The 17,366-nt window shown below is 43.1% G+C and overlaps 1 protein-coding gene across 4 annotated transcripts in view; it reads right to left on the reverse strand.

Annotated features, from left to right (window-relative positions):
- Positions 1–17,366, reverse strand: part of pik3r3b (phosphoinositide-3-kinase, regulatory subunit 3b (gamma)) — a 647,314-nt gene that overhangs the window by 41,866 nt on the left and 588,082 nt on the right. Inside the window, exon 1 of one of the 4 annotated variants that reach the window (XM_038794199.1) lies at positions 9,739–10,129. The exons of 2 other annotated variants lie outside the window; for them this stretch is intronic. In XM_038794199.1, coding sequence (XP_038650127.1) covers positions 9,739–9,844 — 106 coding nt within the window. In that variant the 5' untranslated portion in view covers positions 9,845–10,129. Of the gene's footprint in view, positions 1–4,223; positions 4,360–9,738; positions 10,130–17,366 lie in introns of those variants that run through there. One more of the 4 variants, XM_038794201.1, reaches the window with a different exon arrangement.

Raw genomic sequence — 17,366 nt, forward strand, 5'->3', positions numbered from 1 at the left:
TTGAGTTGGAAACGTTAGGGACCTTCAAGCGGCTACTGGATAGGTACATGGATTAGGGTAGAATAATGGAGTGTAGATTAATTTCTTCTTAAGGGCAGCACGGTAGCATTGTGGATAGCACAATTGCTTCACAGCTCCAGGGTCCCAAGTTCGATTTCGACTTGGGTCACTGGTGTGGAGTCTGCACATCCTCCCAGTGTGTGCGTGGGTTTCCTCCGGGTGCTCCGGTTTCCTCCCACAGTCCAAAGATGTGCAGGTTGGGTGGATTGGCCATGATAAATTGTCCAAAATTCTATGATTAACCTAGGATAAAAGTTCGGCACAACAACGTGGGCCGAAGGGCCTGTTCTGTGCTGTATTTCTCTCTCTTTCTTAAATAGAGCTAGGAGCTAATTTAAACTAAGTATTCTATGCAAATTTCTTCCCTCATGTTCAGAATGAGATGACAGTCCTGGGCTTCATTCTGGAAAAATACTTGGGACAATTATTTAAGATTGAAACCAAAGGCTTCTGATTGAACTATTTTTGTAAGAAGTGAAACAGTACAAAATATCACACAACTTTTACCATTTGTCACGTGAGAGCACCTTTAAGAAATGGGTGTTTATTACTGTAGTGATGTCTAAGAGTGGGTGGAGCTGGACTGTGTTAGCTTTTTACTTTTGTTTTAGGCTGTTTGCTGCAGGGCGTGTTTTAGTTTCATTTTCAGAGCTTGATAGCTGCAGTCACATCCAGAAGGTATATGAATCTCTCTCTCGAATCTAAAGACTGTAAATCAATCCTGGTGATTTAAAACTAATAATCGTAGTGACTTTAACCTGATGTGCTTCTGGTAAAAGGTGTTTTAAGTCTTATGGATGTTAAAACGAAAACTTAAAGGATTACTTGGTGTTGTATTCTTTGGGGATTGTATTTGAATTAATGGTTGCTAAGATGTTCACTGTATGTTTTAAAAAGGTTAACGGGAGTTCATAGAATAAACATTGTTTTGCTTTAAAAAATATTTTTCCATTTCTGCTGTACCACACCTGTGGAGTGCTCCCCATACCACAATCTATTAAAGGTTGTGGGTCAGGTGAACTCCATGATACACTTTGGGGTTCTCTAAACCCTGGCCCATAACACATTAAAACTTTTGATGGTAGAATGGCTAACCTGAAGTATCCCCTTTAGTCACTGTCAGGATTAATGAGCCACAAAAAAAGAATAGTGGTGAATTCGAAAATCAGGTATTATGGATTGAGACCATCTGACTCGAGGATGCTTTAATAATTGCATCGTAATATACATTCCAATAGAAGTGAATTGAATCAATTTACTAAAAAGTAACTGTTTCTTGCCTACCCAATGCACATGAGGATCATCAGGATATAAGATTCAAAAGAACTTCATTGTGGCTTTTGATGCAAAATGAAACATTATTGCCACCCACTCTGAAGAGTCATACAGACTCAGAGCGTTAACTCTGTTTCTTTCCACAGATGCAGCCAGACCAGCTGAGCTTTTCCAGCATTTTTTGTTTTTACTATTCCCACCCCTGCCCCAATTATCTTTTTGTCTGGTATTCTTCTTTAGCTGCAGAGGACAATGGACCACAAGGGGATTGGGAACAAACGTTCTAAAAATTTGAGTGCTGAAAGTATAAAAAAGGTAGGTGTCCAAGTTTAAATGCGGAGTCTACATCAAAGATATATTGACTCGTGATTATCTTGCCCAAAATTTTAAACCAATGACCACAAAGAAAACTTCATATTCTCTTGGCATGCTCACCAATTCAAAAGATTGTGGATTGAAAGGTGCCTTCCATGTTCCCATCATTGCAGTCCTGAGCTTAACTGAATTCACAATGTGGTAGGCACATCACCGTTTTGGCCCAATGAGGATGACTGAACAATTTGAAATATTTGAATTTTGAAGGCTTTCAACTCGCGCCAACATCCAAGTTTATTCCAAAAGAGAGCATACGCTTTGCAGATGTCTCCAACTTCACAACAGATGTACTAGAAATGTACAGGTGGGCAGAAACCTTGGGCATGGCCTCATGTTACCATGTTGAAATAAGACTTGCCTGTAACACTTGCTTCAACTGGATCGGCCTTCAGTCATTTATTTTCTTAATAAGCTATACTGCACAAATTAAATAGAAAAACTACATTTACTATGATAAGTTGTTTCAGGGAAGCATTAGAGTCTGAGGAATGTGCCCACTCTTAAGCAGATACAATTCCTAAACTGGCAGCCATCAGTTCAGAATCGCCACAAGTCAACCAGTCCCTAAACATTGAATGCATACAAAACGGCAGCCATCGAAGACACCAAGTGAGTAAATTATACTGCATGTGGTGGTGGGTTGGTCTAATTCGGCTTTGGTCCAAGTCTTTCATTAGATAGAATTTAGCCCCAATGAATGACAAAACAAAATGTGCATTTCACCCTAAAACAAATGAGACAAATAAACTCTGTCCAAACTGACCACACCATCCAGAAGCACGTGTTCCTGTTCTCCATTTGGTAACACTTCACTCCGTCCCTTAAGCCTCCACATTCCTTCTGAGGATTACATCAGGAATGGGCGATCTCCTGTGTGTGTGAATTCTACATAGATCTATTTCACTGTTTAAAGGTAATTGATGTCATCAAGGTGGGGTTGTAGTTTGGTTATGACAAACACACTCTGGGCTATTATTATTATGAGCTGGATTTGGTCCACTCGAAGATAGTAGTGCATCAATTCTTCCCAAAGAAATGGATTCTGGACATTCATACCCATTCTAAAAGTCCCTATAAAATGTGAATGGGGACCACAGCTGACATGTCAAAGTCCAGTCTTTAATGAACAGTGTGTTCAGGCCCCAGGGGCAGGAATGGCACAGTGACACAGTCGTTAGGACTGCTGCCTCAGTGCCAGGGACCTGGGTTCAATTCCGGCCTTGTCTTTGCATTTTCTTCCCGTGTCTGCGTGGGTTTCCTCCGCCTGCTCCGGTTTCCTCCCACAGTCCAAAAATGTGCAGGTTAGGTGGATTGGTCACGCTAAATTGCCCTCGTGTCCAAAAGATGGTTGGGTGGGGTTTCGGGGATGATCTTGAGGGTTGGTGTAGACTTGATGGGCCAAATGACTTCCTTCTGTATTGTTGGGATTCTATGATCCTATTAATTAATTAATTCATATATTTGTTAGATTCATATTTCATCACGCACCTAGTTATTCCAACTATCCATGTCATATCCTTTAAACCTTTGCTCCAAAATGTAGCTGGTTATATTGAATGAAGCAGTGAAACGTTTTGTTATAAATATTAACATTTAAAGTTAAGGTAGATCAGAACTCCCAATAAAATATGCCTCTATATTTCACTGAACGCTTGGGTCAAAGCTCTTGGTTTGTCCATCAAAATATACCAGCAAACCTTGAAAAGTACACCAAACGTCAACAGTTGCTCAATTTTAACCAGCAATGTCCTTTTAAAATAAATAGACTCCAGCAGTCCATCTGCAGTAACAGAAACAGAAATGTTTAAATACTTCAGAAGGCAATGAGTGGCAGGCCCACTATCTGAAACAGTGCCAGTTTTCCTCAGAACATCCAGAGATAGCTAGCAGAACAATTCCTCAAAACTGTAATTTTGAGGTTTAACCCTGCAATCACATAATTTCACTATTACCTAATTTTAACACAGCCCTCGCAATGCTGGCTAAAATGAGACAGGGTGGGAATTGTCTGGCTGATGTGACATATGTGAAACTATCCTGAGTTAACTGCATTACTGAGTGGAGAGATAGTCATTTTGGAAAAATCAGGTAGAACACAGTTTACAAAACATCATTTTTTGGTCCGTATAATCTGGTGCATTTAGCATAAGGAATACTGACTGGGAAGAAGGGATGATTATTTTGGTAACACTTTTAGCCAAGCAAAGCCTGCAGTATTGGTAACCAGGGAAAGCAGTGTTAAAGAACTAGCAAAACAGCTCAAGGGGGAAAAAATGCAGATTATATTATACATGTTAAAAAACAATGCGCTTATAAAACAATGCGCTTATAATTCCATCTAAATATCCAACAAACAATTTTCAACTTTCATAGAATACGAATCTATTTTATGATAATCAATGTTTATGTTTCCAACAACACATTTTAAAGTTTCAATCCCAACTTCTTTGTAATGGAACTGGCATTCTCCATTTCAATAGATATTTCAGAATGCTGTATTTTTACTACCTTACCGTCTATGGCAAATTTTCTGATAGGAGTCTGGCATGCATTACTAAATGCAGTATATCTACTTCATGCATTGTCAGTTCCTTTGTGTGCCGGATTCACTCCTTGGTATCATGCTTGCTAATGAGGTTGAACTCGGCATTTGCTGAACTTTAAGCCCTATATCAGAAGCTCCTGGCAGTATTAACCTTTTGAATGGAGACAGCGTTCTAGCCAATCAGAGTGCAGCATGAGGATCGTATGTTTCTGACGTCATAGAGGATAGCAATAAAGTGCAATAGCATTATAGCAAGCAGCGGCTGTTAGGGACACCACATTCAGCTCTCTCTCTCATATATAAGAAACGCTTGGAAATATAAGATAGATAATCCTTTATTCCGTACATCGCTAATGTGTGGAACTATATCACTTTCTCTGATAAATCTCAATGGCCATTCACGCGATAAAGGTCTTGCTTTACTCAGGGCCTATCCATCAACACTTTCTTACTGTTCAACCTATCCCAACTATTTCCCTTTGAATCATTGTTCAGCGTTTTGATAACAAGCAGCTGAACACCTGAAAACCTCTGCAGTCCAATTTGCAATCACTGTATTTGAAAAAAGAACAAATTGATGAGGCCAATTTTACATGTCTTAATAGTTGCAACCCTCTTCCCTCCCCCACAACTATTACTGGCAGTGCAAAAAATAATCCATCAGCATTACTGTTTGGGAATACTTTTCAAATGTTCTAATTCATCAATCGATACAGTTCTTTTCTTCTCACCAGAAACGTAATCTGAAATTATGATCCAATTTTTGTGTTACCTGTAGAGCAATATAGTAACAAAGAAAAGCAGCTACATGTCTGCAACTATGTTATTTATTGCTTGCTATAAATGCAGCTTGGCATAAATGACTAAAATGCTCATGCAAAAACCTATACGATATCTCAACTATGCAGGAATTTCTGCTGAGGTTTATTCTTTCAGATTTTGTAACTAAATCTGGAAATGTGGTACAAATGGGACATGTATTAACCACTGCATAAAGTCATAGAATAACACAGCACAGGAAGAAGCCATTTGAATCATTTCCATCTTAGTTTGGTAGTATGCACTAAATTACAATTGAAGCATTTGGCAAACATTTTAAATACACAGCATTATTATCTAAACCAACTTTTTCACAAATAAATCCAATGCTCCCGAATCCTTATCAGTATTCTCGCCAACCCCCGCCCCCTGCAAAAGGTGCAGGTGAACTGGCACATGGAGAAAACATTGTAGGCCAAGGTTTTCACCCGTATTCCGCGAAAGCTAAAACGAAAGACAGGTTTTCCATCCAGCTTTTCAACCATATTCTTGTAACTATCTTATTCACTGACATTAGATGTTCCTCAGAAGTCTATAACATAGCAGAGAGCAGTCAGGTGAAAAACAAGGTTTAGAGGCCGACTACAAATTTAAAACCCATTAGCATTTTACAGACTTGAAATGTTTACATAATTTGAATTTCTAAATTGACTTGCACTAAAATGTTGAGTCACATGGCTATGTAGTTCATAAAGCAAATTCAGTTTGTCTCAACTGTCATTACTACTAGTGTACTTATTGCTTCAAAGGTTGGGTTGATAGTATATAAAATTGCTCTAATGTTTCTAAAAATACATACATCCTTCGGTTGTGCTGCACCCAGCACTAAAATTATGTTCATTGCTAACAGAGCAAGTTGGATCCCCAGTACCAGATTTGTTCAGAATTTTGTTCACTGCTTCAGTCCTCGGTAACTGTAAGGCACTTATTACTAAAATAATACATAGAACATAACAGCGCAGTACACAGTATATTTGATTCTCCCATCTCTGAATCATCACAGAATAAAGGATCAAGTCTCTAGCATTTTCCTTTATTACCCCTCCAGAATAACTTTGTCTGCTCTTATGAGCCCCAAATCTCCACAGTCCATCATAATTACAACATTTTGTTCAACAAAAAGAAACTCCTCAGGATTCTTCCACTTTTTCCAGAATTTAGAAATAGTGGATATTTACTGTAATTGAATTAAGAGGAAGTTGTCAATCATACAGCCATTATGAGCCCAAACAATACACAAATAATCTCATAAAATATGACTCAAGATTTAGAGAAGAGGTGATTAAATAAAGCGGTGTCTACCAGCCACACAGTGCAGGATAGTTGAGTTTATGCCTAATGGCAGCAGCATTTGGCTTAGGCCAACAAAGCCCTTGTGACCAGCTTTTCTGAGGATGGGTCTTTCCTGGCACATAGCTTCTTGCTTTTTGGTTACACCCTCTAAGCATGAAAAGTGGTAGCCCTATTAAGCTGCAGCTGTCATATAGTAAAACAGAGTTCTCACCACCCACCAGGCTGATTTGTTCTGTTTGAATTACATGGGCAATTATGTTTCGGATCAGCATTTTCAAAGTTTGGGGAAACTGAAAAGTAAGTGTGGAAGAGAAGAAGTGAGGGAGGGAGTGGAGGGCAAATGTGCAGTCAAGAAATACTTCGGTATTGTATAAGATTTTAACAGTTTGGGCAATTTCCAAAAGATAAATTATATAGCAAACTCAAAACAGAGGGCATGGAGCATCTAATAGACATCTGTATTGAGTCCTGGGTCATTTTATTTAAGGATAGATATGTTTTTGGCCAAAATATGTGATGAGGCAAGCAATTGGCTGTTGAGTTAACAGGAGCTCAAATTCTGCTGAGGCCTCTGCATCCGTACAATTAGAACAGCTTCTGTTTGGAAGGGATATTTGACAATACTGCTGCTGCAATCACAGTAAAGCATCCTTTGATTTATCAGTGTATAGATGAATACTCAAGTGGAAATAAAGCTCAATTTGCATCATTGATTAATTCTTGGAGACAGTCAACAGTTCGGTGTTAGGTTAGTGTGACTCGGGCTGCTAACGTGACATTGCTTGTATATATTACATCACCATATTGGTATTCGCAGATAAAATATAGGATGCCCTTTGTACTGAAATATGCGTTTTAATATTAGTAATAGCTGCTAAAAATAATTTTGCTTACATGAACACCGAAAGCTCAAAATAATAAAATCTGCCCCATCATTGCATCGACCATTTACAATGAGGGTGTATTTGGCCAAAAAGAGTGGGTATTTGTCCAAAAAGACAAACCAAATACAGAGATATAAGCATTTACATAGATGTGCTTCAAAATTTGATTGAAGAGTTTTACAGGGTGCGAACAATATATTCTGTTTTGTATTTCTTTCTCTCACTGTGGCCTTCCATATAGGACTTGGTAATTTAACAAATCAACTGCAGTAACACAGCTAAGCAAGCCTTAACAGGGACATTCTCACAAAAGCTCAGCTGCTTCGGGAATGCTTGCTGCTGTGACATTACCAGGGGGCCGAGACATGACACCCCCCTCCCCTTCTCCCAGCCCCCTTTTGTGGCTATGTAATCTTAGCTGTATAATGTACATGGCCAAGTCCCATCAGGATGTGAAGGCTGGAAAAACAAATGTAATATAGGTGGTGTTAATTCCTTATCACTATCCATCTGGTAACCGTATGCAAATGAAAATAGTGAGTAAAAATAGGCCATTGACTGCTCTTGTAGCAATTGCGGTTACTTTTCAGTTTTGCACAGAGATTCTGAAAAAACATAAAAGTGAATAGTCTTTTGACTTTGCAAGGAGTTCTGCTCGCTATGCTATTGTCTTCTGAAATCCAAGTGACATCATTGACAAGGACTCAAGTGGTGGCTGTACATCTTCTGAATACAAATTATATTTCTGCCAGCATTATAGCATCAGTCCCTAAATTGTAATGTGGCTTTAATTAGTTTTATTGTTTGGAGAAAAAAAACAATCCTTATTGTCATTCACTAGAGTCTATTGTGCAGCTTTAAACACATATTGCAAATGATAGTTGACACAAAATGTCCAGGGGCAAGATTGAAAACCAGTTGGATTGAAGGGGTTACCAAGCAATACATTCCTTTAAAAATGTACATCAACTATTTTTCAAATTGCTCAACACATTAACTCAGCAAGTATAAAATAAAAAGTTAAAATGGCTGGTTGCAGAAATAGCTGTTGCCTATGCAAGCTCACCTAAGAATCCCTAGACATTGCAACACGATCTGCGGTGATCCAAAGGGAACAGCAGCCAGGAGAGGGGGGGGGAAAGAAAAGAGAAAGAGAGTCTGGCCAAACTCTTATCATTACAATCACATCCAGAAAGTCGTCAGCTACCAGGATTTCATGGTCTGTGTAGCAGCGTTCTGCTGGGACGGGGCTGGCCAGTGGATCAGAGCAGTGCTGAGTTCACATACCAATTAGGTATTCAAAGCTCATAAAGCACGATCCAGCTTCCAACAGAAATGACGCCAAGTTCAAGCAGAATCATGTTTCTCTTCAATAAATGTTAAAATGAAACATCTGCAAAGCTCCTCCTCCCATCATTATTCCCCCCCATCCCATCCCTATTTATAAGACAGTTAAATCCTCACACTCTCCATTGTCTCCTAATCTGCTTGGACTTCGTTTTTAAAAAAGGGCATAATTAAACTTTTATCGTTATATTATTAACTCCAAGAGGACCAGATTCCCTTGGAAACGTCCACATTTAACCAGAGCAGCTCAAACGGACTAAAAATGGATATTTAACAGCAGAATTATTGAGATGTATCAAATTAAATATTTCACTCAAAAATCCTGTGAGCCAGAAAAAAGTAACCCACAGCACTCAATGGGTCAATGATGATTACTTCGCACTTTTCAAATGCACCCTCAGAATACAATAAATGAGCATTCCTAATTATTAAATCTAAGAAAGTTATTGATATATTTGCAATGTAACACTCTCAATTTTCCCTTACCTTTTCCTCTGCAAAGGAAGTAGGCCAATGTTAGACTTTGGAAATATTGCTTCCAAGGAAGCAGCTGCTTTTTATTCTATCTGCATGGCCCACAAAGAGATCCTTTTATTGTCTATACTGTTCACATTAACTCCCTTTGATGCAAAACTTTCCCTTTCTTATGATAGCAGGGCTCACTAACATTCGACAGAAACCAGCTTTTTCAAATACATTTTTTTTTTAAAACATTGTAAGAATGCAACCAAAATGTACCTTGGCAAAAATCTCAGCACTCCAAATTAATTTAATATTGAAGTCCTTTATAAAGTTTTCAACAGCATATATATAAATTCCACTTGGAATATATATAAAACATTGTACTTTTCAGGAGGGGGGGGGGGGGGGAAAGAGTGTCAGCATAACCATGATTCCAAGAAGTCCAATATGTCAAAAGCTTTTCCAAAGAATAAAAGATAAAAATCAATGCAATGCCCTGAAGTGTAATGGGGTACAGGCCCGGCCAGTAATAAAACTGAGAATTGCAAAAGCGCTGCACAGACCACTGAAGACACAAAAGAAACAAGAGGGGGGGGGGGGGGGGGGGGTCACCCAAGAGACTCAGGCTTTAAGTAGCTAAAGAAAGAGAGCAAGGTGAAAGATTTAGAATGGTGTTACCTGGAGGGTCCATTTCAATGTAGAATATTAGCTCAGTTGAATAGGGCATCATCACTTCTCTCCAGTCTGCATCAGATTTGTCCATATTCCAAACTGTGTTGTACATTGTCTACGCAGTATTAATATTAGTTTTCTTTAAATATAAAAATGCTATCATACGGCTTTACACTTTGACAGTATCCCTGAATCCCTGCTTCAGATGTGCTGTTAAAACCTTGCTTTGTTACTGTTGCTCAGTGCTGAGTTTGAAGGCTCCTGGTTGTTGAAGAAAAGGAAAAATAAAAGCAGTAACAGTCATGGGATGAATGAACGTAGAAACCAGCTCTACGATTGTGGGCTCAGTGGAAGCAGAGCTTGGGCTTCATGTTCCAGCTGGAGGAGGAGGGGAGGGGGGGGGGGGGGGGGGAGTGTGAGAGAGAGAGAGAGGGGGGAGGGAGGGGCGGAGCTGACCCGTGACCTTTCACATCAGCGGGAGGTACCAACCGCAACCGGTGGGAGGAGCGGGATACAACACCCCCCCAGCCAAATAAAACCACGTAAAACAATGTCCTCCATGCACCGCATTCTAACCGTAATAAATCGTCGGAAACCGATTTTCTTTATAAATACATATGTTTTCAGACGCATGCGGTTGGGTTTTACTATCTGTCCCCCCCTCTCCCCACCCCCACCGAAGTGTGCGGTGGTACGGGCCGAGCCCGGCTCCGGCTCGCTCCAGAAGCCGCTCCGCCGCCCGCAAACTGCCGGCGATTCCGCAGCGAATCAGGAGCGGGACCTGGAGAGGGGGAGGGGGTAGTGAGGGGGCGGGGCGAGGGGGGAGGGGCCAGCCGCGGCTTTGTCTCCCACAGGCTCTTCAAGCACGAAACCCCGCCCCCCCCTTTTCCTCAAGTCGGAGCCAATCCCCTCGCGGCGACTCCGACAGGCGCGCGCCGATTGGCCGCGCGGTTACCAAGCGGGACAAAGGGCTGTGAGCTGGAGTACAACAACAACTGGCGGCTGCAAGGGGGAACCAACAGATGGCCGAGAAGCCGAGTGGAGGACTTTGAACTGGTGCCTTCCCCAGCCCTCCCCTCCCCCTCCCTCTCTCTCTCTCTCCAGCCAGTTGCTCTCAGTCAATTGTGTGCTTCCTGCCATTGTTTGGGGGGGGGGGGGGGGGTAATTATCTAAAACCAGACGAGCCAGAAATTGCAGATTGTGTTCCGGCACCGAGAATTAAACCTTGCTGGCTTTTGCATCTTTTTTTTTTAAATGGGTTGAGCAAATAAGCCAAACAAGATTGACTGCAAAAAGATCTTTAAACCCCCCCCCAGTGAATCCAACCATCGTTAACCCTTTGTTCCACCAGGCAAGAACATTTAAGCCGCCACAGAAAACACTAAATTTCTTGCAGACCTGGGATACTATGCGGGCCAATTTTTTTCTTACAAAAACCCCGATGTCACTGCTGAATAGATCTGAGGGACTTTAAATACAATTGACTGCCTGACCAGTTCCAACAACCCGAGACATGAGAGGTCTGCCAATCCAATTTGGCATGAAAAAAGTGTAGACTTTAACTGACAGCCATTAAAAAAACCTAATTGTGTACTTATTATAGCTGCAAATCAGTTTTTAAATTTTAGTTACCAGGAGTGCTTGCATCTCTCCCCCACCTCTTTCGCCCTCTCCATCCCCCCCCCCCCCCCACACACAAAGAAGAAAATTCTCAGCTATAATATGTACATTAATTCATTTGCGTGATAACTATATATATATATAGAGAGAGAGAGAGAGAGAATTGAGTCATGTCTGTTGAAATGTCCTGCAGTGGTGATCACTGGCATTAATATGCTCCTTCAACATAATACTTTCAGTACAATGTTAATGCAGCATCCTTTGCATTGTGTAGTCAATAAAATTTCACATCAATGAATCCGCAGAAAACAGGTTTAGTTCGGCAAACATTTTTAACTGTTTTATTTACAAGCTGGTGAAATCAGAAGCTGGTTAAATTTCACAGTCCTTGACAAAGGCTGCTATGTGCTAAAAGGGAGCTTAGCCTTTAAAATCATGCATCCTTTCAGCAGGTCCTCATATCACAACCAGGCTATGCTAGCATTTAATATGCAGTTCAGCATTGTCAAAACTGGAAAATAATTTTTTTTTGCCAAAACAGTAATAAAACTGCAGTTCAGCAAGTTTTGAAAATATTTTATACATGGTATTTATGATTTTAAAGAAACATCGATGCTAAACCTGAGATTGGACGCATTGCACCTATTGAACCAGGTGAGTTTAGGTTTCAAACAGGGCTTACGGTCATGTTAATATCTGAAGAAATTGATTCTCATCAACCAAACTCACTTGCTTGAACTTGGAGTGGGTCTAAAACTGCTTAAATCTGGATTAAATTTTCCGCAAACTTAGTGTATGTGTGATGTTAACATTTAAACTCAACGAGAAATAGAGGTACGTAGCTGCAGTTAATTCACAAATTAAAGTATGATATTTCTCAATGTATCCACTAGGTGGGGTATCTGATCAATGATCACTATCCATTATGGCTCAAAAATTGTGCATGATGGCTCCTGACTCATAAGGATAACATTAAGAAATAAATGTAGAAGGCTCCAGATCACTTTCCTGCATGCAAGATAAAGGAAGAATGGCTAGGATACAAATTGGAACAAAGTATTGATAATAATCTTTACTAGTGTCACAAGTAGGCTTACATAAACACTGCAATGAAGTTACTGTGAAAATCCCCAGTTGCCATACTCCGGCGCCTGTTCGGGTACATTGAGGGAGAATTCAAAATGTCCAATTCATCTAACAAGCACCTGTTTCTGGACCTATGGGAGGAAACCAGAGCACCGGGAGGAAATCCACGCAGACATGGGGAGAATGTGCAGACTCCGCACAGACAGTGACCCAAGCTGAGAATTGAACCCAGGTCCCTGGTGCTGTAAAGCAACAGTGCTAATCACTGTGCTACCATGCCACCCATTGAAGGAAGATGATCTTTTGCAAAGCATCTTTGAAAATCATCTGATCAATCTTGAACTGCTTAAATTCATCAGTCAGTATTTCTTAAATGAATACAGCAATCACAATTCTTTGCCATTTTAGATACTGTCTATTGACAAGCATAGTATAACTGCTCGCTACATAACTGTTCCTGAAAGATCATTGACCCACTAAGTTATTCACTGTGAAATGCTTTTCCCCCTCCCCCTCACAGAAATGTTGCTTGACTGTGCTGTGCGGCAACCTTGGGATCTTTCACTTCCTTTTGATATTGGTTTCCTTAGATAAATAAGATGATATCTTTAAGTTTAAAATGGAGTTTCAAAACAAAAACCCGACATGTTCTTGTGAGCTGTAAAGTACATCTCGTTCTGGGCTTCATCAAATATAACTGTTGTAACTCAAACCTCCAATGAAGGCTATCAGAGCAGCAGTATCCCATTTCTTATTATCTACATGTCAATTTCATCAGTTCAAATCGAAGCCAACCTTTGATTTCTGGATAACCATTTAAAAGTGGGACTGTTAGTAAATGGATTAACACAAAGAAATTGTAAATTAACTTTAAAAACATTATTTGACATAGATAATTAGAACAGGTACAATAGTCAACAGCACACAAAAAATCCTCGATATACTCTCCAAACAAAGCTTATCACTTCAATTCTTTGTTTAAAAAAGTCTTCGTCCGCAGGATTCTAAGAGACAATTAAAGAAAACTAATTTTATATATGCTGATGAGTATGCAGAAATGCTGTACTGCTGGGTTAATAACTGGGATCGATGTGATTTCTCTAATGTACTCATTGCATTAGCCCTGAATTGCTTCAGGGAGTTATGGGAATCCCTAGCTCTAGCTGCTGCATACTTAGTTTCACACCAGCTTTAACCAGCATGGTGATGTCATGCCTAGTTGCAATGTGACCTGCTCTGCTCGCTTGATACAACATTCTACCAACCGTTGCAAGCAAGTCATTCTTATTCCAAGTTATTATCAGCTGCAAGCACTGTCCTACCTCCACTGAGAGGAATAAATTACGTTTTGTTCTTCTGAAGCAAAGAAAGAGAATTGTAATTTATAGTTTCATTCTGTTCTTTTTCTTAACAGGGCTGGTTGCAATACAAGCAGTAATATTCTGACAGGCTTCAATATTTTGCTTCTGTGCTGTTGCACTATTTTCCCCTATAGATTACCTCTTCTAATAATTTTCACTCCATATTGCTGTAATGATATGCCCCATTTATTTCTGCTGCTGAACTCAAGTTCTCTTATTACCAAAGTGCTAACCTTGTGGACCACACTGCCTTTTTCTCTCAACCTTAAAAAGAGCAACATGAAGTGAGAAATCTGGGATTCAGGATTAGTCCCAAATTTAATCCCAGTTGGTTTTTGAAAACGATTCCAAAATTCAAACAATGAAATGCCTTTATTGATCTAATAGTTATGTGGTGGTATGAATGTGAGCACTGCCATTGGTGCAGAGCATGGGTTTGCCATTGGCTCTGGCTGGTCATGTGCCTCTCGTCCGATTGGCTGAGACTAGTCATGTGACTGCTCACCAATTGGTCGAGAGGCAAGTAGACCCCACCTCCGAGGCGGGGTATAAGTACCCAGAGTTCCCGGTGGTCAGCCTTTCTCTGTAGTCGACCACCGGGCTAACAACTAGCTGATTAAAGCCACAGTTTGGATCTTAATCATGTCTCGAGTCCAATTGATGGTACATCAATTTAATCAGCTAGAATTTTGGAATGGAGCAACGCATCAAGCCTGACTGCCTCCGCACCAGCCCGCATGCTTCAAATGCGTCTGCAATCTTTAAACACTGGCAAGCGTGTTTTAATAGCTTCCTGACGACTGCAGCCGGCAAGCCCACCAAGGAGCAGAAACTCCACATCCTCCACTCATGCGTGGGCACAGCGGTATACTCAATGATTGAGGACGAAAGCGATTATGATGCGGCCATGGAGATTCTCAAAGGACACTTTCTCCGGCTGGTCAACGAAGTATATGCACGGCATCTCCTGACGACTAGACAACAGTTCCCTGGTGAGTCACTCGACGAGTTTTACCAGGCCCTCGCAGCTCTAGGTAGAACGTGCGTCTGTCTCCAAGTTTCGGCGACTGAGCACATGGAACTTTTAATTAGAGACACTTACATTGCTGGTATGCAGTCCCCTTCTATCCGCCAACGATTGCTGGAGAAGAACACCCTCAGCCTAGCTGAGGCACGGACTCTTGCAACCTCCCTGGAGGTTGCTGACCTGAACGCCCGCGCATACGCCCCCGGCCACGCGGCAACCCCCTGGACTTCATGGCACGCGCCACCCCCATCCTCCGTGGACCCCGAACCCCCCCCAAGCCTGCGCTGCCAGTCGCTCCGACAAACTAGCGGGGCCCCGTTGCTATTTTTGTGGTCTCTCCAAGCACCGCTGCCCGGCCCGCTCCGCTCTGTGCAAGAGCTGCGGGAAGAAGAGCCAATACCCGGTGGTCTGCCAGACAAAGTCGGTCTCTGCTGTTCCGCGCAGCGACCGCGGATCGCGCCCCTCCCCCCCCTAGGGCCCAGCGCCGTGCACCAATCTCTCCGGCCCGCCTCCTGGCCCCCGGAACGGCCCCACGGTCCTCCCGACCCTCGCTCCCAGCTGCCCCGACCGGCCCGCAGACGCCGCTGACATTGCCCCCAGCCACCACGCGGTTCCCACGGGCGCCGCCATCTTGGGCCCCGGACGCCATATGCGGGCCATGGGCGCTGCCATCTTGGGACCCCGACTCCACGTGCGGGTCCTGGGCGCCGCCATCTTGGGCCAACACGGAAGGCCCTGCCAGTGATTACTCTGCCACCGAGGATAATCTGGAACTCTCACCACGACTTGCTGCCAGCAAATTCGACCAGTCGCGATCACGCACGCTCGCCAAGACTACGACAACGATCCAGCTCAACGGACACAAAACGAGATGCCTGCTGGACTCCAGGAGCACGGAATGGTTCGTCCACCCCGACACGGTAAGACGCTATGCGCTCCCCATCCATCCAGTTAAGCATAAGATTGAATTGGCCTCGGGTTCGCACTCCGTCCAAATCACCGGGTGCTGCATAGCGGACCTCACGGTCCAGGGGAGGGTTTTCAAAAACTTCAAACTCCTCATCCTCCCCCGTCTATGCGCTCCGGCACTCTTGGGCCTGGATTTCCAGTGCAACCTGCAGAGCTTGACCTTTCAATTCGGCGGCCCTATTCCCCCTCTTACTGTTTGCACCCTCGCGTCCCTCAAAGTGGACCCCCCTTCCTTATTTGCTAATCTCACCTCAGATTGTAAACCTGTCGCCACTAGGAGCAGACAATACAGTTCCCAGGACTGGACCTTCATCGGGTCCGAGGTCCAGAGGCTCCTTAAGAGAGGAGTTATTGAGGCCAGCAACAGTCCCTGGCGAGCCCAAGCGCTGGTAGTTAGGACTGGGGAGAAAAACCGGATGGTCATCGATTACAGTCAGACCATCAACAGGTTTACGCAGCTGGACGCGTATCCTCTCCCCCGTATTTCCGACCTGGTTAACAGGATTGCGAAATACAAAGTCTTCTCCACGGTGGACCTTAAGTCCGCCTACCACCAGCTCCCCATCCGCACGGTTGACCGAAAGTACACTGCGTTTGAGGCAGATGGGCGCCTCTACCACTTCCTCAGGGTTCCTTTCGGTGTCACAAATGGAGTCTCGGTCTTCCAACGGGAGATGGACCGAATGATCGACAAGCACGGTTTACGGGCCACCTTCCCGTATCTCGATAACGTCACCATCTGCGGCCACGACCAGCAGGACCACAACATCAACCTCCAAAAATTCCTCTGAACCGCAAAACTCCTTAATTTAACTTACAATAAGGATAAGTGCGTGTTTAGCACCGACCGTCTAGCCATCCTTGGCTATGTAGTGCGTAACGAAGTGATAGGCCCTGATCCCGAACGCATGCGCCCCCTGATGGAACTCCCCCTCCCCAACGCCCTCAAATCCCTCTAACGCTGCCTGGACTTCTTCTCATATTATGCCCAGTGGGTCCCCAACTACGCCGACAAAGCCCGCCCATCCAGTCCACCTCCTTTCCCCTGTCGATGGAGGCCCGCCAGGCCTTTAGCCGCATCAAAGCGGATATCGCAAAGGCCACGATGCATGCTATTGACGAGTCCCTCCCATTCCAGGTCGAGAGCGACGCGTCTGACGTAGCTCTGGCGGCCACCCTGAACCAAGCGGGCAGACCCGTGGCCTTCTTTTCACGAACCCTCCACGCTTCCGAAATCCGCCATTCCTCAGTGGAAAAGGAGGCACAGGCCATAGTCAAAGCTGTGCGATATTGGAGGCACTATCTGTCCGGCAGGAAGTTTACCCTCCTCACAGACCAACGGTCAGTAGCTTTCATGTTCGATAATGCACAGAGGGGCAAGATCAAGAACGACAAGATCTTGCGGTGGCGGATCGAGTTGTCCACGTACAACTACGATATCTTGTATCGTCCTGGGAAGCTCAACGAGCCTCCCGATGCCCTATCCCGCAGTACCTGCGCCAGCGCGCAGATCGACCGCCTCCGCTCCCTCCACATGGACCTCTGCCATCCAGGGGTCACCCGTTTTTACC

The sequence above is a fragment of the Scyliorhinus canicula genome, chromosome 4 (assembly GCF_902713615.1).
Source record: "Scyliorhinus canicula chromosome 4, sScyCan1.1, whole genome shotgun sequence".
Taxonomy (NCBI): Eukaryota; Metazoa; Chordata; class Chondrichthyes; order Carcharhiniformes; family Scyliorhinidae; genus Scyliorhinus; species Scyliorhinus canicula.